This window comes from Trachypithecus francoisi, unplaced genomic scaffold (genome assembly GCF_009764315.1).
Source record: "Trachypithecus francoisi isolate TF-2019V2 unplaced genomic scaffold, Tfra_2.0 Lachesis_group9, whole genome shotgun sequence".
NCBI classification, from domain to species: Eukaryota; Metazoa; Chordata; class Mammalia; order Primates; family Cercopithecidae; genus Trachypithecus; species Trachypithecus francoisi.
Genome location: NW_022681474.1, coordinates 54,902,718 through 54,926,904, shown reverse-complemented (window position 1 = coordinate 54,926,904; position 24,187 = coordinate 54,902,718). Strand labels below are relative to the sequence as shown.

The 24,187-nt window shown below is 54.2% G+C and overlaps 1 protein-coding gene across 9 annotated transcripts in view; it reads left to right on the top strand.

Annotated features, from left to right (window-relative positions):
• Positions 1-21,516, top strand: part of OGDHL (oxoglutarate dehydrogenase like) — a 29,195-nt gene extending 7,679 nt beyond the window's left edge. For 4 of the 9 annotated variants that reach the window (XM_033208817.1, XM_033208814.1, XM_033208815.1 and 1 more), the window contains exons 4-23: positions 2,925-3,027; positions 3,428-3,543; positions 3,695-3,849; positions 4,696-4,842; positions 5,841-5,931; positions 8,384-8,563; positions 8,696-8,824; positions 9,591-9,770; positions 10,072-10,224; positions 10,815-10,917; positions 11,451-11,579; positions 12,553-12,703; positions 15,227-15,354; positions 16,227-16,405; positions 17,800-17,871; positions 17,990-18,115; positions 18,204-18,276; positions 19,562-19,725; positions 19,902-20,056; positions 20,803-21,516. In XM_033208817.1, the coding sequence (XP_033064708.1) occupies positions 2,925-3,027; positions 3,428-3,543; positions 3,695-3,849; positions 4,696-4,842; positions 5,841-5,931; positions 8,384-8,563; positions 8,696-8,824; positions 9,591-9,770; positions 10,072-10,224; positions 10,815-10,917; positions 11,451-11,579; positions 12,553-12,703; positions 15,227-15,354; positions 16,227-16,405; positions 17,800-17,871; positions 17,990-18,115; positions 18,204-18,276; positions 19,562-19,725; positions 19,902-20,056; positions 20,803-20,926 (2,658 nt within the window). In that variant the 3' untranslated portion in view covers positions 20,927-21,516. Of the gene's footprint in view, positions 1-2,924; positions 3,028-3,427; positions 3,544-3,694; positions 3,850-4,695; positions 4,843-5,840; positions 5,932-8,383; positions 8,564-8,695; positions 8,825-9,590; positions 9,771-10,071; positions 10,225-10,814; positions 10,918-11,450; positions 11,580-12,552; positions 12,704-15,226; positions 15,355-16,226; positions 16,406-17,799; positions 17,872-17,989; positions 18,116-18,203; positions 18,277-19,542; positions 19,726-19,901; positions 20,057-20,802 lie in introns of those variants that run through there. The other 5 variants (XR_004436519.1, XM_033208821.1, XM_033208820.1 and 2 more) reach the window with 5 other exon arrangements.
• The last annotated feature ends 2,671 nt before the right edge of the window (positions 21,517-24,187 follow it).

Here is a 24,187-nt window from a genome sequence, read left to right as displayed (position 1 = left end):
GCCAGGCGCGGTGGCTCAAGCCTGTAATCCCAGCACTTTGGGAGGCCGAGACAGGCAGATCACGAAGTCAGGAGATCGAGACCATCCTGGCTAACATGGTGAAACCCCGTCTCTACTAAAAAAATACAAAAAATTAGCCGGGCGAGGTGGCGGCCGCCTGTAGTCCCAGCTACTCGGGAGGCTGAGGCGAGAGAATGGCGTAAACCTGGGAGGCGGAGCTTGCAGTGAGCTGAGATCCGGCCACTGCACTCCAGCCTGGACGACAGAGCGAGACTCTGTCTCAGAAAAAAAAAAAAAAAAAGAGAGAAAAGGACTCCTTAAAAAATGTGCCATGATACCATTATCACATCTAAACATAATAATGCTTAATATGAAATATGCAGTTGATATTTGTGTTTGCCTTTTGTCCTGTGCTTTCTTTTTTTCTTTCTTTCTTTTTTTTTTTTAGACGGAGTTTTACTCTGTCACCCAGGCTGGAGTCCAGTGGTGCGATCCTGACTCACTGCAACCTCTGCCCCACACGTTCAAGTGATTCTCCTGCCTCAGCCTCCTGAGTAGCTAGGATTACAGGTGCTTGCCACCACACCTGGCTAATTTTTGTGTTTTTAGTGGAGATGGGGTTTCACCATGTTGGCCAGGCTGGTCTTGAATTCCTGACCTCAAGTGATCTGCCCGCCTCGGCCTCCCAAAGTGCTGGGATTACAGGCGTGAGCCATTGTGCCCAGCCTGTGCTTTCTTTTTACTGCTTGTTTGAAGCAGAATCCAGCTAAATGCACAGGTTGCAGTAGGCTGATGTGGCGCTTATGTCTCTTGTACTTTGCAGGTTCCTCTCTGTTTCTTTTTATCATGTGGAAAAACCAGGTGGTTTGTCCTGTAGGGTTTTCCCGAGTCTGGATTTTGCTGATGGCTTCCTCATGATGTCATTTTATCCATCCCATTGTCCCATGTAATTTCTTGTACTTTGACAATTAGATCTAGAGGCTCGATCCCATAGACATTTGATTTTTTTTTTTTCTTTTTCAAAATCAGCTTCCTAGTGGTGATGGTGATGGCAGTTAGCAGCTGTGGATAGTGATTTCCTAGATCCATTAACTCAATAGGGGTTGCAAAAATGGTAATATGCCAATTCTGTTTTCCCTTCTTTATAAACTGAAGTCCTGCTATCAGGAGAAACTTCCCTTTGTTAACTCTGTTTATCCTGAGGTGCAGATTGTGTAGGAAAGACAGGATCACTGCTTGATTTTTTTCTTTTATTCACTGATTTTCAAAATTATGAGGTGATTACCTAGCACACACCAGAAGTGACTAATGAAAGTTTATCTTCCTTTTTTGGATTCATATGAATACATGAGTGTAAGCATATTTGTTGAATTTCAATCTGCTGTAGATGTACTGTCCTTACAGTTGCTCAAAACCTCTTCTTCTTCCCAGCACTCATGGTGTTTGAACACTGCTTTGATGTCAGTGTAACAAGATGCTCCAAGCTGAGCTTGTACATTTCTGCCTGTTCCAGAACTGTCCAGGTCTCTGGCTGTTTCCTGCTATTGGTTTGATCATTACTTCTGGGCCATTTCAGGAATCAGAGCCGGGAAAGGGTTTATACTGATGCTTCTAGCGTGCTGTACATGTGGGATTTGGGGTTTGTCCTTGACCCTGTCAATCTTATGGCACCATTGCCTTTTAGAGATGCCAAAAAGATGCCAGTACAATGGCTTGTTTGATTTCCCACAGCCCACATGCAACAATCTTAGAATAACAATTCTTTTTTTTTTTTTTTTTTTGAGATGGAGTTTCACCTTGTAGCCCAGGATAGAGTGCAATGGCACGACCTCAGCTCACTGCAGCCTCCACCTACCAGATTCAAGCGATTCTCCTGCCTCATCCTCCCAAGTAGCTGGGATTACAGGCATGCACCGCCACACCCAGCTAACTTTGTATTTTTAGTAGAGATGGCATTTCACCATGTTGGCCAGGCTGGTCTTGAGCTCCTGACCTCAGGTGATCCACCCACCTCAGCCTCCCAAAGTGCTAGGATTGCAGGCGTGAGCCACTGCGCCTGGCCAGCATAACAATTCTAACACTATTACGACTGGTAATAAAAAAGACTTTATGAATTTTTTTGTTTGTCTTTAGGGAATATTCCATTAGTCAGTTGGGATAGTTTCTCTCTGTGTATTTATGCCACTAAGTGGACATATTTATTCATTTGATTCGTTTCACTTTCAATTTTTAAGACTTAATTTTGTTGTATAATAATTAAAATATTTACAAGGTTTGAAAGTCAAATCTTCAAAGCAAGATAAGTTCTTGCTTAAAACTCTGGCTTCTAGCCCTGCCTCTCTATCCTATTTTGTTGCCTCCCCTAGATGATAATTTGTTTTATGTTATGTTTTTTTTTATGATTTGCCCTTCTAATGCATATATTTATTTGTGTCTTCTCTTTCTTAGATAGTGGGTAGTTCACCATACACACTTTTCTAGAATTTGCTTTTTGGCTTAACAATATTTTTTGGAGACTACCTTGTAGTATCAGATGGGGATTTTCCTTCTTCCTTTTAATGGAAAATCCTGGAGTGCTCCACTGTGTGGATCGCCCATATCCATGTGCCAGTCTCCTGCTGATGGACAGTGGGGAAGTTTCTAGAATTTCACTATTACTAATAGCACTGCAGTGAACACCTTCATGCATAGGTCTTTTTCCTGTTTTTGCCAGGTGCATGTACTTCTAAACCAGGTTGAGCTCCTTCCAGCTTACTGGCTATGGCTGGGTCTTCTAGGCAGCAGTGAAGTGGCTATGGGGCAGAGACATGGGGAAGCTTAACATTTGGAAATGGGAAGAGCGGGGCTGGGGCCCAGAGCCTCACCCTGGAGGAGGTCTGTCCAGCTGGGTCCCAGCCCCACCCTGCCCTTTTCCCTCCTCCGAGATCCGTGGTCACCATGTGGCCCAGCTGGACCCCCTGGGCATTCTGGATGCAGACCTGGACTCCTTTGTGCCCTCAGACTTGATCACAACCATTGATAAACTGGGTAAGACTGGGGACACTTCCTCAGGACAGCTATGGCAGTGCCGTGTGGGTGGCCCAGTAAGGGGCACATGGGCCCAGGGGACATCCTGATCCTTGGGAATTCATGGGGCCCAGGGAGCAGCCCACAGGGCCTCCTTTCCACCTTGCCTGTGTACTGCCTGTTGTTCCTGAGAAGGACACCTGCTTGCCACCTTCCTTAGCTTGTGTCCCATATGTTCAAGCCTGAGAGGCTTGTCCTCCCTGCCACCCTGGGCTCACTCTCACTTCTGCTCCCCAGGCTGGACCCAGAGGGAGGGCACTGGGGAGACTGGGAGGTCTGGTGAGACTGCAGGACTCCACCTGGGCCTGACCCCTCTCCCTCCACTCTGCTGCCTGGGGCTCGGCCACGCCTCCTTCTCCAGCCTTCTATGACCTGCAGGAGGCTGACCTTGATAAGGAGTTCCAGCTGCCGACGACCACCTTCATCGGGGGCTCTGAAAACACCCTCTCTCTGCGGGAGATCATTCGACGCCTGGAGGTGAGCACAGGCGGGTGTGTGCGGTGCGGCTGAAGCAGCTCGTCGGAGCTCGCCAGAGGACGGGAAGGCACTGCCTTTTTTGTTCCAGACAGCAGGGATGTTAGCCATCCCTCTTCCCTGCTCCTCATGGCGTCCCAATGTGTCTCCCCAGAACACTTACTGCCAGCACATTGGCCTGGAGTTCATGTTCATCAACGAAGTGGAGCAGTGCCAGTGGATCCGGCAGAAGTTTGAGACCCCTGGTGTGATGCAGTTCTCCAGCGAGGAGAAGCGGACACTGCTGGCCCGGCTGGTGCGCTCCATGAGGTTGGCACCACCCGGAGGGCCAAGTGGCTGGAGGTCCTGCTCCAGGGCTTTATGAGACGTCGCACGCCCTGCCTAAGAGAGCAGGAGGGTACCACATGGAGGCAGAACTGGATCGGCCTCACCGCTGGCTGCAGGGAGGAGAGTTGGGACCAGGTGTTTAGGCAGTTTGGCCAAGAGCTGGCCCATGGCAGAGCAGGTCAGGTGGGCAGGGATGAGGCTCTAGGAGAACAAGACAGCAGGACACTGAGCAAGGCCAGAAGTGGCGGGAAGTGGCTGTGGGAACATTTGGGCAGAAAGTTATCCCTGGTGTGGAGTGAATGTGGCTGCATCACCTATCTGCCCACTGGACTTTTCTGAAGCTGGGTCCCGCAGGGCTGCAGGGCTAGGGGAACACCTGACTCAGCGGCTGAATGCAAAGTGGATTCCTGAGCAGCAAGGTGTGGCCTGGAGTTTGGATTAAGCTGGGTGGAGAGCTTTGGGACTTGGCGAAGAGAGCCCTTGGAGTGTGGCAGGAGGGTAGTGGGCTAGGAGTGGGTGGGTGGTGGCCTGTGGGAGAAGCTTGGCTATGAGGAAGAGAGAGGGTGGCAGCTGGGAAAGGGTGTAGGCAGAGGCCTTTGGTTCAGCTGGGAAGATTCCCAGCCTCCCCTAACCCTGTGTTCCTTGCTGGGTGGGACAGGTGTGGTATCCATGGTGTGCCCTGGACCATTTGACAAAAGGAGGCTTTGTGACTTCCTCTGTCCTGGACATTCAGCTCTGAGCACTCATGAACAGTCCCTGTGAGCCCCAGTCCCATCCCTCTCCATCCCTTTCCCTCTCCTCTCCTCTCCCCATCCTCTCCCCAAGCAGGTTTGAAGACTTCCTGGCCCGGAAGTGGTCCTCAGAGAAGCGGTTTGGCCTGGAGGGCTGTGAAGTGATGATTCCTGCCCTCAAGACCATCATCGACAAATCCAGCGAGATGGGGATCGAGAATGTCATCTTGGGGATGCCACACAGGTGGGTCCCCCTCCCCGCTGGCATCTTGCCCATTCTCTTCCAGCCCAGGGGACAGAGGTGGGAGGGATGAGATGGAAATAGGAGCAGAGGTGTTGGTGGGACCTGGGGGAGAGGTGGGTTTTTGGACAGTTCTAAGTCCCTGGGCCTGGCCTTCTCATCACAGAAATTGCCAGGCACTCGGCCAGAGTCACCTGGGGCCGGGTACTAACCAGGTTATCAGGCACCCTCTCTCCCTGGCCATGTTGCTGCTGTCCCTAGCAAGGGTGAGATCTCAGAAAGGGGTGCAAAGTGCTCCTTGAGGTTCCTGTGAATAAGGAGAGGTGGAGGGGTTTCTTCCAGGGAAGGGAGGGCAGGGCCTGGGCAGTTGTTCCCAGGTTGTGTCTCCCACAGGCAGGTCTGTGGAGATGAACCGAGGGTCTCTGACCTGGCTGCAAGCTGACTGCATGTTTCCCTTGACCTTGATGAAGATCTGGGAGGCTTGCTCAGCAGTGGGGCTTTACCTCTGAGCTGGAGCCTGTGAGGAAGCAGGAGAGGGAGTACAGCCTGGGGGGCGGAGACCTCTGTGGCTGGGGTCCTGCTGAGTGGGCGTGTGCACATGTGCAGAGTGGCCTGTGGGAAGGGCCCTGGGCCTTTCCTGTGACCAGGGAGCTGCTTGTGCTTGGGCTAGCCCAGGACCGCATCAGCATGAGGGCATCCAAATGCATGGTGCAGGGGTCCCCATCTGTGGCTGGCCTGCCGGGAACTTGGGGTTTGTTTGTCATGGGGGGCCTGGGAATGCCTAGTGTCTGGTCAGAGGGTTAGGCAGAGCTGGCCTAGTGACCTGAGGCAGCAAGGAAACACAGGACTTCAGGCCTCGGGCCATTACAGCAGCAGGAGGCCTGAGGAGGGCTCTGGGCATGAAGGGGCTGTATTAGGCCAGGCCAGGCCTCCACAGTGGGGGAGGGAACCCTGAGGCCTACGGGCTTTGCCAGGTGAGATCCCGGCCCCTCTGGCTCCAGGGGCAGGCTGAACGTGCTGGCCAACGTGATCCGCAAGGACCTGGAGCAGATCTTCTGCCAGTTTGACCCCAAGCTGGAGGCGGCAGACGAGGTGGGTGCCACGCTCAGGTCCCGGCACCCTTGGAGAGCTGGGTATTTGGGAGGTGAACTGGGGAGGGGCTGGACTGGGAGCTTCCGGGCTGAGATAAACCTTGAGATGGATGCATGTGGAGAAGCCAGCAAGAGGCTGGGTGTTTGCCTGAGGCCCCTAAGGCTTTTGGGAGCAAGAGCTGCAGTCTGTGGTAGCTAGGAGGGCCCTTGGATAATCTGGGTCAACCTCCCTGTTTTGAGCTAGGGAATCTGAAGCCCAGAGACGCAAAGTCTTGCTGGAAGTTGGCTCAGTTCTGCTCATGTGGCTGTGCCTCCATGTCCAAAGTCCTGTCCATCAGCCAGGAATGACTCCCTTGCTCGTTTGTTTGCCCAACAGAGCCTTGGGTGGTGAGGATGGTTTTCTTTACCCATCGACCTGCTGAGGAAATGTTGTTCCTGTGCCCACCCCCTCCCTGGGAGGCCTTGGCCAGGCCTTCAGCCCAGACTGCCTAGCCTCTTTCTTTCCTTTTCTTTTTGAGACAGAATTTTGCCCTTGTTGCCCAGACTGGAATGCAATGGTGCGATCTCGGCTCAATGCAACCTCTGCCTCCCGGGTTCAAGCGATTCTCCTGCCTCAGCTTTCCAAGTAGCTGGGATTACAGGCATGCGCCAGCACGCCTGGCTAATTTTTGTATTTTTAGTAGAGATGGGGTTTCGTCATGTTGGTCAGGCTGGTCTTGAACTCCTGAGCTTAGGTGATCTGCCTGCCTCGGCCTCCCAAAGTGCTGGGATTACAGGCATGGAGCCACCACTCCCGGCCAAGTGCCTAGCCTCTTTCAAAGTCCTGCCCGTCTTCCCTTGCAGTAGCTCTGTGGGTCCTCTGGACAGTGAGCCTGTCACTCCCTCCTCTGTGTCCCTTTGCTGTCAGGACTGTCTCCTGCTGTCTCCAACCTGCTGCCTGTGTGTGTGTGTGTGCATGTGTGGACCCATACCTACTGGCTCCTAGCCTAGGTCTTTCTGACATCCTGTTCCTTTTGTTCTAGCACTTTCAGCCTTCTAAGCCTCAGTTTGCTCTTCTGTAAAACGGATAAAAGCGATGAGTCAAAGATGTGTGTATACTGGAAAACTTGGCCAAAGGATGTTTAAAATGAAATTACTATTTTTTTCAACTGAAAAAGAAATTTGATCATTGTAAAAACAACAAACAGAACAACGGTTATACAATGAGAAGATGTTCCTCAGTGAGACTCCATTCTTGTGGCCAATTTTGTTTGTGTGCTTCTGTTGTGTTTAGGTGTGTACTTCTAGAAACATTTCATGTTGATACTGACAAACCTCTTTGTCTAGCACAGCTTTATTTGTAAGAGGCCATGGGCATAGCCGTGACGCCAGGTGGCACCTTGCTGTTTTCACTTAACAAGTTGTCATTGTTTCCTGCCTGCACACAGGCTTCTTACAGCTAGAGCATCCCTTGTGCTGGACCTTGGGTTGTTCTAATGAGGGTCCTTGCACGTGTGTGAGCGAGTTTATCTGTTAGATGGTGTTGGAGTAGAGCAGTGACTGGAGCTAAGGGGGTGGGACTGAATGACCCTCCCAGGAGCTGGCAGATGTCAGCAAGCCCATCCACAGTGTGTGACGGTGCCAGAGCCCCCACCCCACTTACTCCCACATGCTCTGGAATCCTTTCATCTTTGCCAATATGATAGGTGCAAAAGAGGATTTTGTTGTAATGCATTTCTTTGTTATGAATTCAGTTGCTTATCTTTTCACATGCTTTTGAGCCATTCGTATTTTTCTGTAAATTCCCACTTGTGGCTTTTGCTCATTTTCCTGTGGAGTTTTTGGGCTTTATCTTCCTGATTTGTAAAAGCATTTTGTACATTGAGGGAATTTGCCCTTTTCCTGCATTTGTTTATGAATGTTTTTCTCAGCTTGATATGTTTCCCCTATCGCTGGGCGGGGGTTTGCTCCCCCATGACAAAGTTGTTAGAATTTAGGTGTCTTGTATGTTTTCGGTCTTAGGATATTGTGTAGAATGCTGTAAGTCTTCCTTGCTTCAGGATCGTAAAATGTTGTGTGTCCCTCATTGCTGCCCTTGGTGTGAGGAGTCGGGGGATTCAGCTTCAGTGTTTGCCGGCGGCCTGGCCGAGGGTCTCCGCACTGATGCCTAGGCCCTGCCCTTCTCTCCCTGTCTTCCCTGCCGCTGGATGGCCTTCCCCACTCCCATGCTCTCCTGCTCCGTGGTCAGTGTGCAGAGAGGCCCTGAGCCAAGGCCCAGGGTCCCTGTCTTCCTCCCTCGGGCCAGTGAGGAGGGGCAGTGTGATGAGGAGAGAGGGGTCAGGGACAGCTTGGCCCTCTGAGGCAGTGGGATCTGGGGATGTGCCAACCTGACTATGGGCTGCAGTGCCTGCCTGTGTGTCTACCTGTCTGGTGTGGGAGGGGAGGATCCATCATGTTCCCACTTCCACCTTCAGGGCTCCGGGGACGTCAAGTACCACCTGGGCATGTACCACGAGAGGATCAACCGTGTCACCAACCGGAACATCACTCTGTCGCTGGTCGCCAACCCCTCCCACCTGGAGGCAGTGGACCCTGTGGTGCAGGGGAAGACAAAGGCAGAGCAGTTCTACCGTGGAGACGCCCAGGGCAAGAAGGCAAGCTCACCTGAGAGAGCCCCAAGGACCTGGGCCCTGCGGGGTGGGCCCAGAGGGCTAGGCCCTGGGTCTCCACAGTACAGGTGCGGGGCTGGGCTACGCAGCCCCTCCTGGCTCACACCTGCCCTGTAGGTCATGTCCATCCTGGTTCATGGGGATGCTGCCTTTGCCGGCCAGGGTGTAGTATATGAGACCTTCCACCTGAGCGACCTGCCCTCCTACACAACCAACGGTACCGTGCACGTCGTCGTCAACAACCAGGTGAGCATTAGGCTCCACGCTAGGTCTCACAGCGTCAGCATTCCTGGAAATCCAGGAAGTAGCTTGGGGGGAAAGTGAGATGCTTCTGGCTCTGAGCCCACTGCTGTGCTGCTTACCAGGCAGGACCCTGATCTGCCCAGCCTTGGCATCCGGTCTGTGAAATTGGGGGACACAATAGGGAGGGATAAGCAGGGCTGGAAAGACCAAAGGAGCACCTGTGTAGTGAGTACCTCATGGAGGCTGGCTGTGTGCAGCCCCGCATTGGCAATCTTAGACACAGGGACCTTGGTGCCCTTTCTCTAAGGCAGCTGAGCTTCTAACAACTCATCTAGAGTTTAGAAAGCCTGGTGTTCATTGCCTTATTTGCATTAAGTTACATCATCTTCTGTGAACATCCTATGAGGTAGGAATTTAAGTGAGCCCTTTTTATAGATGAGGAAACAGGCTGTGGGAATGTAAGCACCTTGCCCCAGGTTGCAATTAGCAGTTTTTGGGACTGGGATTTTTCAGGCCTGTGTTCCTCACTACCAGTGTGTCAAAGTGACTGGCAAAAAAGAGCAGGCTCCACCCGGCTGGTGTTGCTGCTGTCTCCGTGGGAGCTGTTGCCGTGTCCAATAGTGGGGCTGCTCACCATCACCCTGTCGTGTCCCACATCCCCCCGGACACCTCAGTGGACCTTGAGCATCCCCCTGCTCAGTCCCCGAGGCTGGCACCTTCTATCTCGCTCTAAGTAGAGAGGCGCAGCAGGTTTCTCCTGCCTCTGCAGATTGGATTCACCACAGACCCCCGAATGGCCCGTTCCTCACCATACCCCACCGACGTGGCCCGGGTGGTCAATGCGCCCATCTTCCACGTGAACGCCGATGACCCAGAGGCTGTGATATATGTGTGCAGTGTGGCAGCCGAATGGAGAAACACTTTCAACAAAGACGTTGTCGTAGACCTGGTGGGTCTGGGGACTGAGGCCAAGGCATGGGTGGGTGACTCATCCCTGCTGTGCTGAGCCAGCCTGGTCTTCAGCATCTTCAGCACTCAGGGCTGGGAGTGCTTCTTGGATGAGAGATTTGTGCCACCAAGAGCAATCTGTGCAAAGGCCTGAGATGGGACACTCATTCGGTGATAGGTGAGAGTGGAGCTCAAAGGGCTCCCAGTGGGTGTGCCCTACCTGGGTATTCCCCAGTTTTGCAGCAGCTACATTGAGCACATAGCGTAGGGGAGGGCATGAGCCCCTCTGGCTGCTCCTGCAGGTCTGTTACCGCCGGCGCGGCCACAATGAGATGGACGAGCCCATGTTCACCCAGCCACTCATGTACAAGCAGATCCACAGACAGGTGCCTGTGCTGAAGAAGTACGCAGACAAGCTGATTGCCGAGGGCACGGTCACCCTGCAGGAGTTTGAGGTGGGCAGGCAGGCTGCATGGGCACCTAGGACAAACTTTGCGTGGGGACCTGGGGAGGGGTTGTAGATGTTACCAGCCCAGTGCTGAGCCCTAAGGATTTAAAGAAGTAGCCACTGTGGTCCTTGTCCCCAAGAGGCCCCAGTTACCAAAGGGGACCAAGAACTAAGGATGCAGTTACAGCCAGGTGGGACACAGTGGGTACTGCAATGTGGGGGAAGCCCAGCCTTGAGCAGGCGTGCAGGAAGGCTTCCTGTAGGAGGCGGCCCTGAGCTAGGGTTGTCCCCATGATTATCTATGGAGTGTTGGTCCTTCCACCTTCATGGAACTCTGAGAGCAAGGACTACAAGTTTCCGGAGTCTTCTCCGATCCGCTTGCTGAGCATACTGCAGGCCTGCCCAGCCTCGTGGTACCCGTGCAGGATCCCCTGAACTCTGAGACTTTGGCTTCTAGCCATGAGGTCCCTACTGACCAGAGACAGAGAGTTCTAGAAGAATTTGGTAACGGGGACCAGGACTTATGAGTCCTAGTGGACTGGGCCTCTGGTTGCCCAGGGCTTGGCTGCTCTGTCCACACCTTCCCCCTGATTCCAGGAAGAAATTGCGAAATACGACCGGATCTGTGAGGAGGCTTATGGCAGGTCCAAGGATAAAAAGATCCTGCATATAAAGCACTGGTTGGACTCCCCCTGGCCCGGTGAGCGAGCAGTGTGTGGCTCAGACAGACTACCCTGGGCCTTCAGGTTTTGCACTGGGATCAGGACTGGAATGGCCCTAGGTGACAGCTGTCATTGCCTAGTCTAGAGGCTGCAGGCTCTATCCCTGAGGTCCTAAAGCTGTGTGGGGCCGATTCCTGCAAGTCAAGGATAACATTGTTCTCTGAGCATGGATGGCCAGGTGCTCACTGAAAAGGGAGGGCACAGCCAGGTGGGAGGAGGGAGAGGAAGCCCTGGGCACTGGATACTTGGGTCCGGGGTGCTCAGAGGGCCTCCCTGGGGGCAGGGTTAGAACAGCTGTGACCCTGGGGCCCAGAGGTGGGTGTTGGGCCTGTTGGGGAGTTGCAGCTATGGCTGTCCAGCTGTCGCAGGTCCCAAGGGTGGGCTCAGGGTGAGTCCGAGTGACAGTGGAGTATAGGAAGCCATGGGCCCCTCAGTCCTGGGGAGGCAGGCTGGCCACGGGGATCAGAGGCCACCACTGACCCAGTGTGGACGGAGCCTCTCTCCCTGTCAGGCTTCTTCAACGTAGATGGGGAGCCCAAGAGCATGACGTGCCCAGCCACAGGGATCCCTGAGGACGTGCTCACCCACATCGGCAGCGTGGCCAGCTCTGTGCCCCTGGAGGACTTTAAGATCCACACCGGTGAGGTTGCTGGGCAGGCTGCAGCCCAGGCTGCTGGCCCCACCCCAACATTGTGCCTCGAAGGGAGGTTGGTTGGGATGCAAGAGAGATGGTGTGTCGCATTCCTGCTCAGTCTGCGGTGGGTCCACGTAGCTCTCGGCACCTCGTCTGTGCCTGTGACAGTAGCTCTTCTCAGGGTGGGCTTGGTGAGCTGGGCAGCTCCAGATGCCACACTCCCAGCTGGGTACCAGTGACAAGTCTTAGGTTGGGTTTTCAAAATAACTTTGCTGGGGCATCCCTGGGTCAGGCAGGAGAGCAGGAAAGCAAGGACTCCCATGCAGGGGCTGGAACACAGCCTGGAACTTGGGCAGGATTCTGCAGCTGAAAGGACAACGGCTTGCCGGTGCCTGGACCAGTGACCGCGGGCAGCCACCCACTCCGGGGGCCCCTTGGCTGGGGCCACTGTGACCTTTGCCTGGGAAGTCTGGAGGGTCCCCTGTGGCTGTATTGAGGTGCTACACACCCTCTGACCCACCTGGAGGAGTTCTGAGGGGGTTCCCTTACATTTTGCACCGAGACTGAGTGCCCTGGGGCAGCTACTGACAGCGTCTGGGGCATGAGCCCGCTCTGTTTGTGTGTTAGCCTCTGTGTGTGGGGCCAGCAGGAGCACAGCATAGGCCTGGGGACTTGGGGTCAGATCCGAGTACCTTGAAAGCTGTGTGATTTGAGTAAATGACTCCGTGCCTGATGGTGTCTGGAACGAGGCCAATGCTCGCCAAGTGATACCTGCTCCACCTCCCCATGGGCTCAGGGTGGCCCCTTGTCTCAGCTGGAGGAGGGATGCCTGGCCCTGGGCCCTCCTGCAGCATCCTTGCCCTCCAGCCACATCAATAGACGGCTGCCCTGCTTTGTGTGGGGTGTGTGCTGAGCACCTACATACCCCTGCCAGGGCTGGCTGTCCCGTGGCCCTCAGGCCAGCACTCTCCTCCCACAGGCCTCTCTCGCATTCTGCGGGGCCGAGCGGACATGACCAATAACCGGACAGTGGACTGGGCGTTGGCAGAGTACATGGCCTTTGGCTCCCTGCTGAAAGAGGGCATCCACGTGCGGCTCAGCGGGCAGGATGTGGAGAGGGGCACGTTCAGGTGAGCGCTGTGGGGCTCAGCATCCGCACAGGAGACCTGGAGCGGAAGCTGGGCCCGGCTTGGGGATCCCGAGGGGGGCCTTTGTTGGGGTGGGATCTTCACAGCATCCCTAGCCCCTGCCCTCTGGCGGCATTATCAGAGGGCCCCCTTGCTGACCCCCCAGGGTGAACGTGCAGAGCTCACTGCTGGGCCCAAGCTGTCCACTGAGGTCAAGCTTGTGGCCCTCTGTGGTGCTCAGGATCGTGTGTGGGGGGATTGTGTGTTGAGTGTGGGGGAGTTGTGTGTGGTATGTGTGTGTGGTGTGTTTGGTGTGTATGTGTGTGTGTGGTATGTGGTGAGTGGGGGGAGTGTATGCGGGGTTTGTATGGTACGTGTGTGTGGTGTTTGGTGTGTGTGTATGGTGTGGGATATGTGTGTGGTGTGTTTGATGTGTGTGTGGTGTGGGTGTGTGATATGTGTGTGTGGCGTTTGGAGTGTGTGTGGAGTTTGGATTGTGTATGTGGAGTGTGTGTGGGTGTGTGGTGTGTGTGGATGGGGTGTGTATGTGTGTGGTGTGTATGTGGGGATGTGTGTAGTTTGTGGTGTGTGTGGTGTGTATGTGGTGTGTGTGTGGAGTGTATGTGGTGTGAATGGTGTGTAGTATGTGGTGAGTGGGGGGTGGGTGTATGTGGTGTGTGTGTGGTATTTGTGTGGCATATTTGATGTGTATGTGGTGTGTGTGTGGTTGTGTGGTGTGTTGTGTGTGTGTTGTATGTGTGGGGTGTGTATGTGTGCAGTGTTTGTGTATGTGTGTGGTGTGTCTGTGGGGGTGTGTATGGTATGTATATGTGGCGTGTGTGTGTAGGGGGGTGTATGTGGTGTATGGGTGTGTGTGGTGTGTAGTGTGTGGTGTATGTGTGGTGTATGATGTGTGTATGGTATGTGATGTATGTGTGGTGTGTGTGGAGTGTGTGTGTGGTGTGTGTGTGTGTGTATGGTGTGTGTGGGGGTGTGTGGTGTGTATGTTGTGTGTGTAGTGTGTGGTGTTTGTGGTGTGTGTGGTGTGTGTTGCATGTTCAGTGTGGTATATGTGTGTGGTGTGTGGTTTGTGGGTGTGTGGGGGGGGTGTATATGGTGTGTGTGGTGTATATGGTGTGTGTGGTGTATATGGTGTGTGTGTGATGTGTATGGTGTGTGTAGGGTGTGTATATGTGTGGTGTGTGTGAGGGGGTACGTGTGTATGGTATGTGGTATGTGTGGAGTGTGTGTGTGGTGTGTGTGGTGTATGTGTGTGTGTGTGTTGTGTGGTGTGTGTGTGGTATGTGTGTGGTGTGTTTGATGTGTGTGTGGTGTGGTGTGTATGTGTGGGTGTGTGTGTATGGTACGTGTGATTGTGGTGTGTAGTCTGGTGTGTGTTGTGTGGTATGTGTAGTGTGTGTGGTGTGTGGTGTGTGTGTGGGTGTGTGTGTGTATATGGTACGTGTGTTTGTATTTGTGGTGTGTAGTCTGTGTGGTGTGTGTTGTGTGTTGTGTGGTGTGTGTGGTATGTATGTGTGGTGTGTATAGTGTGTGTGTTGTTTGGTGTGTGTGCGTGGATGTGTGTGGTATGTGTGTGGGGTGTGTTTCATATGCGTGGTGTGTGTGTATGTGGTGTTTGGTGTGTGTGGTATGTGTGTTGTGTGTGTGTGTGGTGTATGTGTGTGTGTAGTGTGTGGTGAGTAGGGATACGTATGTGTGTGTGGTATGTGGCATGTGTATGTATGTGTGTGGTGTATGTGTGTGTACTGCTGTTAAGCCAGCCCCTATCTTGCTTGTTTGCAGGTGTCTTTGTGAGTCCAAGTGGGGACTTGACACTTGTCAGTTGGCCACACCACATTTCCTCTGGTCCAGGGCCCTAAAATGTTCTAGGTCCTGCCTCAGTCCGCTCCTGGTTAGCAAGCCAGGGTGGTGTGGCTTCCAGGACTTGACCAGCTGGCTTTCTTATTCCTGGTTGCTCGTCTCTGCTGGTCTTGCTCCAACCAGAGCCCAGGTGGTCCTCTGATGCACCGTGAGCTACATGTCAGTCCTAGCCAGGGTCTGGGGTTCAGCCAGGCGCCCGTCACTGTGCCCACCTTGGCTACTGCACAGTGGTTTCTGTCTCTTGTGAATTGGGACAGGGCTGGTGAGATAATAAGCCAGCAAGACAGGGCAGATTCTAGGCTGCCCTAGGAGGTGGCTCTAGCTGGCACCTGGGAAGTGTCTCATCAGGTCCTCTTTATGGGTGAGAAGCTGACACTCAGGGAGGTGCCACAACTCAGTTCCTTCCCACAGACCCCTCAGTGCATGTTGTGTGTGGGCTGCCGGCAGGCAGGGGACATACTGCAAGAGGGACCACATGGCTCTGGTTTTCCACAGCCTTCTTGGATGCCATCCTGTGGGACCCTGCAGGTTTCCTGGGACAGTGACGGAGGCTTGCCTGCCTCCTGCTGCCCAGCTCCCCTGCTCCAGGTGAACAGGTACCAGCCCACCTGCCCTTTGTCCCTGCCCCGGTCTGTGTCTCTGCAGTCACCGGCACCACGTTCTCCATGACCAGGAGGTTGACCGCAGGACGTGTGTGCCTATGAATCATCTCTGGCCTGACCAGGCCCCGTACACCGTGTGCAACAGCTCCCTCTCGGAGTACGGAGTCCTGGGTGGGTCCACACTCTCCTGCAAGCCAGGCAGGCCCCAGACACCTGGGGACCAGAGATGGGCTGGGAAGGGACTGGGGCCAGGGCCTGGGAGGGGCGAGAGATGCTCAGAGGCCCTGAGGGGATGGCCCTGGGGGATGGTGATTGGGCTGCCCCCACCTAAGGCCATGTGGGAGATGAAATCGTGTCCCATCTGGGCCCCTTGGGGATCCCAGTTAGGGGGCCCTGCTTGCTTTGAGGGGGCTCTGTGGGTATCAGGGCCCCAGTGGGCACAGACAGAGAGCCCAACAGAGTCTGCTGCGGGTTCCAGCTGCTGAGCAGTCCAGTCTTGGCCCAGCCGTCCCGCATTCCTCTGAGCCCCATCTCACCTCCTGTGCCCTGCACCCTAGGAACGCTGCACTAAGATCCCTTCTCTGGGCTCTGGGCTTCCCTGCCTGTGTCCCCTGTACGTGCTGTCCCTGAGCTGCATCATTAGCTGGCTCACCTCCTCCTCACTGCCTGCCCCTTAGAGGCCAGGCAGCTCCCACCCCCAGGGAGATGCCTCTAGGGTTGTTTCTGCCCCTTCTTAGCAGCTGTGCATGTTTTTAAGGAGTTCTTCTTGACAGATGGTCCCTGCTGCCTCCCCAGGATACCTAAATATGGCTGAACCTGACCACACATGATAGCAGGGCTGAGGGTAGCATCTCTGGGCATGTTGTCAGCCCCCAGGATGGTACATTCTACCCTTTGAATCCCAGTGAATCCCTGGGTTCATCCTGGCTTGTGAGAAGGATGAGTGGGGGCATGGAGGATATACTGAGAAAGGGCTGAGTTTGACTGGAGCCACTGCTACTTGGTGACAGCGTGCAGCAAGCTCTATCTTGTCTTCTGTTTAGGCTTTGAGCTGGGCTATGCCATGGCCAGCCCCAATGCCCTGGTCCTCTGGGAGGCCCAGTTTGGGGACTTCCACAACACGGCCCAGTGCATCATCGACCAGTTCATCAGCACCGGCCAGGCCAAGTGGGTGCGGCATAACGGCATTGTGCTGCTGCTGCCCCATGGCATGGAAGGCATGGTGAGGGCTGTGGTGGTGGCTGGTGGCTTGGTGGGCTCTGGTAGGCCTCGGAGGGACGGGATGGACCCTGGGCCCCTTGTCGAGTTGAATGGTATGTGCTTTCCAGGCCCCTGGAGCACATGGGTCTGCACAGGGTGGGGTCTGCACATATGCGTGCAGCAGCTGCTGAGACGATGATGCTACCCTTGGCAGAAGGCGCTACCGCGTATGAGTGCGTGCTATGCGCCAGGCGCTGTTCAGTGCTTCTGAATGTTAACTCTTCCAATCCGTACAGCAACCTAATGAAGTAGGCCCTGTTCCTGCGTTTCAGATGAGGAAACTGAGGTACAGAGCAGGGGAGTAGGTTGCCCAAGGTCTCACAGCTAGTAGCTGGGCTTTGAAACTATCCTGTGCAGTACTGCCTGTCCTCTGGTCCCTTCCTGTGTGACCTGCCTCTGCATCTACACATGGGACAGAGGGAAGACATGCAGGCTGGCCGCGTCCTCTGGAGGCTCCTGGGCTAGCAGGAGGGGAGGAAGGAGCAGAGTGTCATGTGATACCGTCTGGTGGGGAGGCGGCCTGACCAGGCAGAAGGAGACAGGCAGGGGCCTCATCGCCAACATTATGCCCGAGCCATGTTTAGTTCTGAGCACTTTACAGGCTGCGTACTCGGCATCCTCACAACACTGGGGCTCAGTGAGGAGGGAGGTGAGGCTCCCTGCTTGGGGCTGCCCACTGTGAAGGCAGCTTCTTGGGAAGTGGGAGCTGGGCCAGGCTGGGTGTAGGGGGCTGGGTCCTTGGCCATCCCCACCAAGACGGGGCAAGTGACGGCTGTGGGGTGGGTCACCCCCATCCTGCAGGAGCCGGCTTGGAGATGCCCCTGGGCTTGTCTTGCTGCTTTCATGGAGCAGAGCGGTCCATGTGGTGAGGGTGGGCCAGGCCCAGGCTGAGTTGGGTTGGCCCCTACCTGGCTGTGTGGTCATGGGTGGTTTCTTACCCTCTCCTTGCCTCTTCATCTGTGCAGTGAGGAAAAGTCTGCATCATGGGGCTTTTGGGTATTAGCGAGTAAGTTGTGTGGGGTACCTAGAACTCTGCCTCCTGTAGCAGGTGCTCAGTCAGTGGCAGCCACTGTTCCAGGACATTCCAGAGAAAGCACATCTCAGTGTGGGCTTTTTGCTTTTTCTTCTATCCCTGCGAGTTCACACAGTGCGCTAGCTCTGGGCAGGCCCCACTGTGAGGATGCCCATTCTGCTCTTGTTCCACGTTCTTGGTTCATTTCTGTGGTTCAGGCTCCAGGGTGAGGGCGCCTCCACTGAGATGCCCTCCAGACTCTCCCCTGAGCCTAGGGTCCCTGCAGGGCCAGATGTCTGTCCCATGGTGGGGGCCAGCCTGGGCCATCTGGCATTTGCTTTCAGGGCCCAGAGCACTCGTCTGCGAGGCCCGAGAGGTTCCTGCAGATGAGCAATGATGACTCCGATGCCTACCCCGTGAGTGTTGCTGCTGTCCCCAGGACAGGGGCGCACCCTATTGTGCCCACAGAGCTAGGAGTCCAGGGTGTGGGTGCAGCAGGCAGCCACCCTGGCCATACGCATCTCGTCCCCACAGGCATTCACCAAGGACTTCGAGGTGAGTCAGCTCTATGACTGCAACTGGATCGTGGTCAACTGCTCCACACCGGCCAACTACTTCCACGTGCTGCGCCGGCAGATCCTGCTGCCCTTCCGCAAGCCGGTGAGTCACTGTCCCAGGGCAGGGGTTACACGCAGGGCCCCTGGCCAGACAGGGCCAGCTGGCAGCTGGGCGTGTGTTTCCCTTCCAGCTGATTATCTTCACACCTAAATCTCTGCTGAGGCACCCAGAGGCCAAGTCCAGCTTTGACCAAATGGTATCCGGTACGTGCCTGGCCTGGGTGTGGGGCGGCCCACACTGGGGCGGTGGCCCATCCCGTGGCTTCTGCTCCTGGGGCTCCTCCATCCTCCCCTCTGTCTGTGGCTCTGCTGACCTGCAGCAGCTCCTGGCATGGTCCCACTAGCAATAGGGTTGGGAGGCTGGCACAGTGGCTGACCTGGGCCAGCTCAGGTCATGTGGGCTGAGTCCATGGCAGAGTCCACTGGGGCCCCGTTAGGCCCTAGCAGGGCTGGTTGAGGCCTGCCAGAGGCCTGCTGAGTTTGCAAGATATTGAGTATCATTCATTCCTTGGTCCATTTTTAAAATTCATGAGCCAAACAGACATTACAGGCCCTGGGGTCCTGGTGTCCCCTCCAGGAGTCTTTGACCTTATTTACCTGGGAGTCAGATCAGATAAAACACCTATAGTTGCAGTTGAGAGGTGACTGTGATCCAGGGAAGGACAGATGTGAGGCTGGTGGAGCAGAGCTGTCTTGGAAAATGGTCCTGGGCAGTAGGCGGAGGGCCGGGAAGGGCCTCAGCGTGGACAGGGGTTGGATTTTCTCCCACGTCTGTTTGAATGTCCCCTCTGTGCGGGTGGGTGGCTGAAGTGGGCAGTTAGAGCTCTGATGTCGGGACTAGACTACCTGGGCTGCTTGCCCTGTGCTGGATTCTCTCTTGAGGGCCTGGGATCCGTTTGGCCTTTCTGCCCTAGAGTCCTCACCTGAGATGCAGGGATGCAGGGACACTACAGTAGCCTCCTGAGAGGTTTTGCAGTGGGCATGACCTGGGGTCAAGATCATGGGCTCAGGAAGGAGGAATGGATGGGGCTTGCAGGTGAGGGCTCAGCTGCCAGGCTGAAAGAGGAGGAGCATGGAGCAGCCTCCTGGGACATCTGCTGAGTGATGGGGGACTGCAGTGCTCTGCAGGAGGTGGGCACAGCTGGGCAGAAGCAAGGTTGGGGCAAAGGATGATGCCATCATGTCACCTTCTCTGTCTCCTTCAGGGCCCTTCTCATTGTACCCCCACCTCCAGTCACCTTAAACACCTTAAACATGATGCTCTCAGGGCTCAACCCTTGGGTGTCTCCACCCCTCTCCCTATGACAGCTCAGGGTGTCAACTGTCCCCTGCTCCATCTTTTAGTTCAATAGGTGTCCACTGCAGCCACAGGTCCAAACCTGCAGTTAGTCTCAGTGGCTAAGGAGAGCCTGGGGACGCAGGCCTGGTCCTGAGCTGCCCCAGCCCCTCTGGATACCGACATGTCTGCAGTGTCCTATTGGTCCCTCAGGGACCAGCTTCCAGCGGGTGATTCCTGAAGATGGGGCTGCAGCGCGGGCCCCTGAGCAGGTGCAGCGGCTCATCTTCTGCACGGGAAAGGTGTACTATGACCTGGTGAAGGAGCGGAGCAGCCAGGGCCTGGAGGAGAAGGTGGCCATCACGCGCCTGGAGCAGGTGCGCCTGAGCCCCTTGCACAGTCAACTGTGCAAGCTCATGTCGCTGGCCCCGGCTGTGGCCAGTGTGCCAGCCAGGCCAGGTGAAGGCTGGTGAGGCCCTGTGCCTCCTGTTGGGGGGTGCTGGGGACACACCGCCCCTCCTCTGGCTATGCTCCTTTGTTCTTCCCTCCCCAGATCTCTCCATTCCCCTTTGACCTGATCAAGCAAGAGGCAGAGAAGTACCCAGGTGCGGAGCTGGCCTGGTGTCAGGAGGAGCACAAGAACATGGGCTACTATGACTACATCAGCCCACGCTTCATGACCATCCTGAGGCGCACGCGGCCCATATGGTACATGGTGGGGCTGCTGAATGCCCCTCACCTCGGCCCTGAGGCTCCATCCTGGCTCCGCCTATCCCATGGGCCATGCTACCTGGAACTGGCCCTGCCTTTCTCTGGGCTGCATTTGGAAACCAAGGACTTGGCCCCATAGTCTGTGTCAGCTCTGTGCACCCTGTCTGTGGTGGGACAGCTTACCCATGAGGGCTGGGGCATCATCTGGACTGGCTTTGTGTTTGTTCTGCAGCCAGAACTGAACTAGAGAACCTGCTGCATGTCTCAAAACTCCTGCCTTTGATCTCAGGCCAGTTATGTAGCCCCTTGGAGCCTTAGTCCCTGTATCTCTACAAAGGGCAGTGATAAGATTAGATCTGATGTATGTATTAGCCCTGGCACATGGTGGGTGCTCAATACTGGCATCATGTGTCCCTGGGAAGATGGGAGAGGGTCCTGAGAAACTCCTAGAAGCCAAGTGTGTTTGTCCCCAAAGCCTTTGAGTTGTTGCCTCATTTGTTGTCCTCATGGGCAAGTGCAGTGACATGGAGGGACAGTTTCTCTCCACTCTTCTGTGGCTGCGTGACTTGAGTTTGACCCAGGCTTCGCAGCTCATTGGAAGTGGTGCCAGGGCCAAAAGGCAGGGCCTGTAGCTTCGAGGTCAGCCGTTCTCAGATGTGTGCCCCCTGCAGTCCTGGGGTGAAGGTGGGGGTGGGGAGGTGGCTAGGCCCAGCCTTCACCTTAGCTTGTCTCTCCTCCTCCAGGTATGTCGGCCGGGACCCAGCGGCTGCACCAGCCACAGGAAACAGGAACACTCACCTGGTGTCACTGAAGAAGTTTCTGGATACTGCCTTCAATCTCCAGGCCTTTGAGGGCAAGACATTTTAGAGCTGGGCAAGACCTGTGTAGGTCTCGCTGTGGGTCGGCTGGGGACCAAGGAGGTGATGGAAAGGGTAAGGGTGAAACTCCCGCCCAGGAGAGGGGCTACGGGGCCCCAGGATAAAACAGACTCACACAGTGATAGGACCAAAGAACCAGCACTGCTGGCCTTGGTGTCATGCCAGAATCTACCAGGACTGAGGGAGCCAGAGGAGTCCTATAGGCAGGCTGCTGTGCTGGCGCATCCCCCAGCTGCTCCCATCTTGCTGGAATTTCTTGTGCGGCTTCTCCACCTGCGTCTCAAGACGGACACCCAGGGACCTGTGTCTGTGGCTGCTCCCATCCTCGCAGCCCTGGCTGCTGCTCGCCACACCCTCGCTCATCTGTAAATTCAAAGCGATGTTCTCTTCTGTGCTCTTAGAAGTAGGGAGTTGAGCAGTGACTGCCAGGGGCAGCGAACCTGTGGGGTGATGTGTTTGCGCTCTGTTTTATGGGGCATTCTTGCGAGATGTGTCAGCTTCTGTGTGAAATGCAGCCACAGCTCATGTGTACCAAAGTAGAAAACCAAATCACAGAGAAATAAAAACATGCTTCAGAGAGACTTGCTGTTTTCATTTCATGTTGTAAGACTGGGGGAGGGATAGGCGGTTGAGAGAAGGTAGGGAATGGGGAGAAAGTTAAAAAAAAATGGAGAGAAGAAAATATCTGCCTCCGTGGATATTTTTTTGAGATGGAGTTTCGCTCTTGTCGCCCAGTCTGGAGCGGAGTGGCGTGATCTCGGCTCACTGCAACCTCCATCTCCCAGGTTCAAGTGATTCTCCTGCCTCAGCCTCCCGAGTAGCTGGGATTACAGGCGTGTGCCACTATGCCCAGCTAATTTTTATGTATTATTAATAGAGGCGGGGGTTTCACCATGTTGGCCAGGCTGGTCTCGAACTTCTGTCCTCAAGTGATCCACCTGCCTCAGCCTCCAAAGTGCTGGGATGAGAGGTGTGAGCCATTGTGCCAGATTTTTATTTGAGCACGAGGTAGTGTCTGTTGGCTTCTCTACTCTGGCCTTTTGTTGGTTTTGCTTCCCTGTGGAGATACTGGAGAAGCTGCCACAGGGGAGGGATGTTTTGCTTGGAACAGATCGTTTGTTCATTTATCCCCTTCTCAGAGCACTTCCTCCTTGGTGGACACTGGGTTCCAGGTGGAAGGCATCCGTCTGCTGCTGGCTCTTCACATCAGGAGTCCACTGGGGAGACATGTCAGCTGTTTAATTCATTGAGTTATGAGTTACATTGGAGGTCAATGCAGACGGCTGTGGGTGTCAGGGAAGGATCCCTGGAAGAGCTGGTGTTGGAAGGAAGAGGAAAAGAAATGAACCTCTCTGGAACAGACACAGAAATACCATAGGGCTGGCACGAGCAACCTAAAACAATCAGCATGAGGTTGGGCGGTGGAGTGTTAAGTTTCATCAGCCTCAAAAATAGCTTGTTGAAAAATTAGCCAGGCATGGTGACACGTGCCTGTAATTCCAGCTACTCAGGAGGCTGAGGCAGGAGAATCACTTGAACCTGGGAGGCGGAGGTTGCTGTGAGCCAAGATCGTGCCACTGCACTCCAGCCTGGGTGACCGAGAGACTCCCATTTCAAAAAAAAAAAAAAAAGTGTATCTTGTTGAGATACACTTTGATTCCTACCACAGGGGCTTTCAAAGTGACATAAAGTGAAAAGAATTGTAGCCCCCATTTATGTTGTGTGCCGTGTCTTGGGCCTTCTGCTGGATGTTTTGCATGTGTAATTAAATGCTGTCTGGTCTTCACCATGGCTTTGCATGTTGGGAATATGTCCATTTTAGAGACGAGGAAATCGAGGTTCATATAAAGTTATTTGCCCAAGGCCACTTGCTAAGGAAGTGGTGGTTTTGGACTTCACCTCTGTCCACAAGACCACGTTGCTTCCCTTGGGAAATGAGCTCTTCCCATACCGTGCATTCCTGGCCCCATGGAGAACCACTAGTCTGGGCTTTCCCTGCAATTGGCTGAGGCAGCAACTGGTGAGGCACCTGGGCTGTGCAGGAGCCCTTGCGGATCAGATGATGGATGTGGCCTGCCCGAGGTGCATACAGTCCCTTCCTCAGTGTGGGTACAGGAAGGCTGTAGATGGGCTGGGAGGCATCTCCTGCAGGAAGAGGTACAGTCAGCCAGGCATGGGGGCTCCTAGCTATAGTCCCAGTTGCTCAGGAGACTAATACAGGAGGATCACTTGAGGCCAGGAGTTTAAGACCCTGTCTCTTTAGGAAAAAAAAAAAAAAAAAAAAAGGAAAGAGGTGCAACCACCAGATTACCAAATTGGGGAAAACCAACCACATAAAAAAGGACTCCAAACCCTATAAACATAAGAACTAACCCTGGGAGGCTGGGCGCGGTGGCTCACACCTGTTATCCCAGCACTTTGGGAGGCCGAGGCGGGTGGATCACGAGGTCAGGAGATCAAGACCATCCTGGCTAACATGGTGACACCCTGTCTCTACTAAAAATACAAAAAAAAAAATTAGCCAGGCGTGGTGGCGGGCGCCTGCAGTCCCAGCTACTTGGAAGGCTGAGGCAGGAGAATGGCGTGAACCCAGGAGGTAGAGCTTGCAGTGAGCCGAGATAGCACCACTGCACTCCAGCCTGGGTGACAAAGTGAGACTTTCCGTCTCAAAAAAAAAAAAAAAAAAAAAAACCTAACCCTGGGAAATAAAACAAGCTCAAGGAACAAGCGGAAGGCTTTAAATGAACTGCAGTAACCAGAGGGCTAGGAGAATATTGCTGCTATGAAACAATAACAGACTATTAAAACAGACTATATTTAAAATAATTGGACATCAAGAAAATATGAAATTTTGCCAAAATTAAAATCTCAATAGATAGGCTGAATAGCAGAACAGACACAGCTGAAATACAAAATAAGTTTGAAGACAAGCCCAAGGAATTCTCCGAAGAAAGTAGAACAAAGAACAAAGATACGTATTTTAAAATTCTTTAAAGAAACATGGAGAACATAGGAGTTCCACAGTGCTGATACTGCGTCTAACAGGAATCCCAGGAGGAGAAGACACGGGGGGTCTTTGTGATGGAGCATCTGTCTCTTGACTGTATCAATGTCACTGTGTCCTGGTTGTGATTATCCTAGAGTGTTGTAAGATGTTATTATTGGAAAAAAATGGGTAAAGGCTAGGCCCTCTGTGATGTAGTTCTTACGACAGCATGCAAATTTACAGTGATATCAGATACAAAAGTTT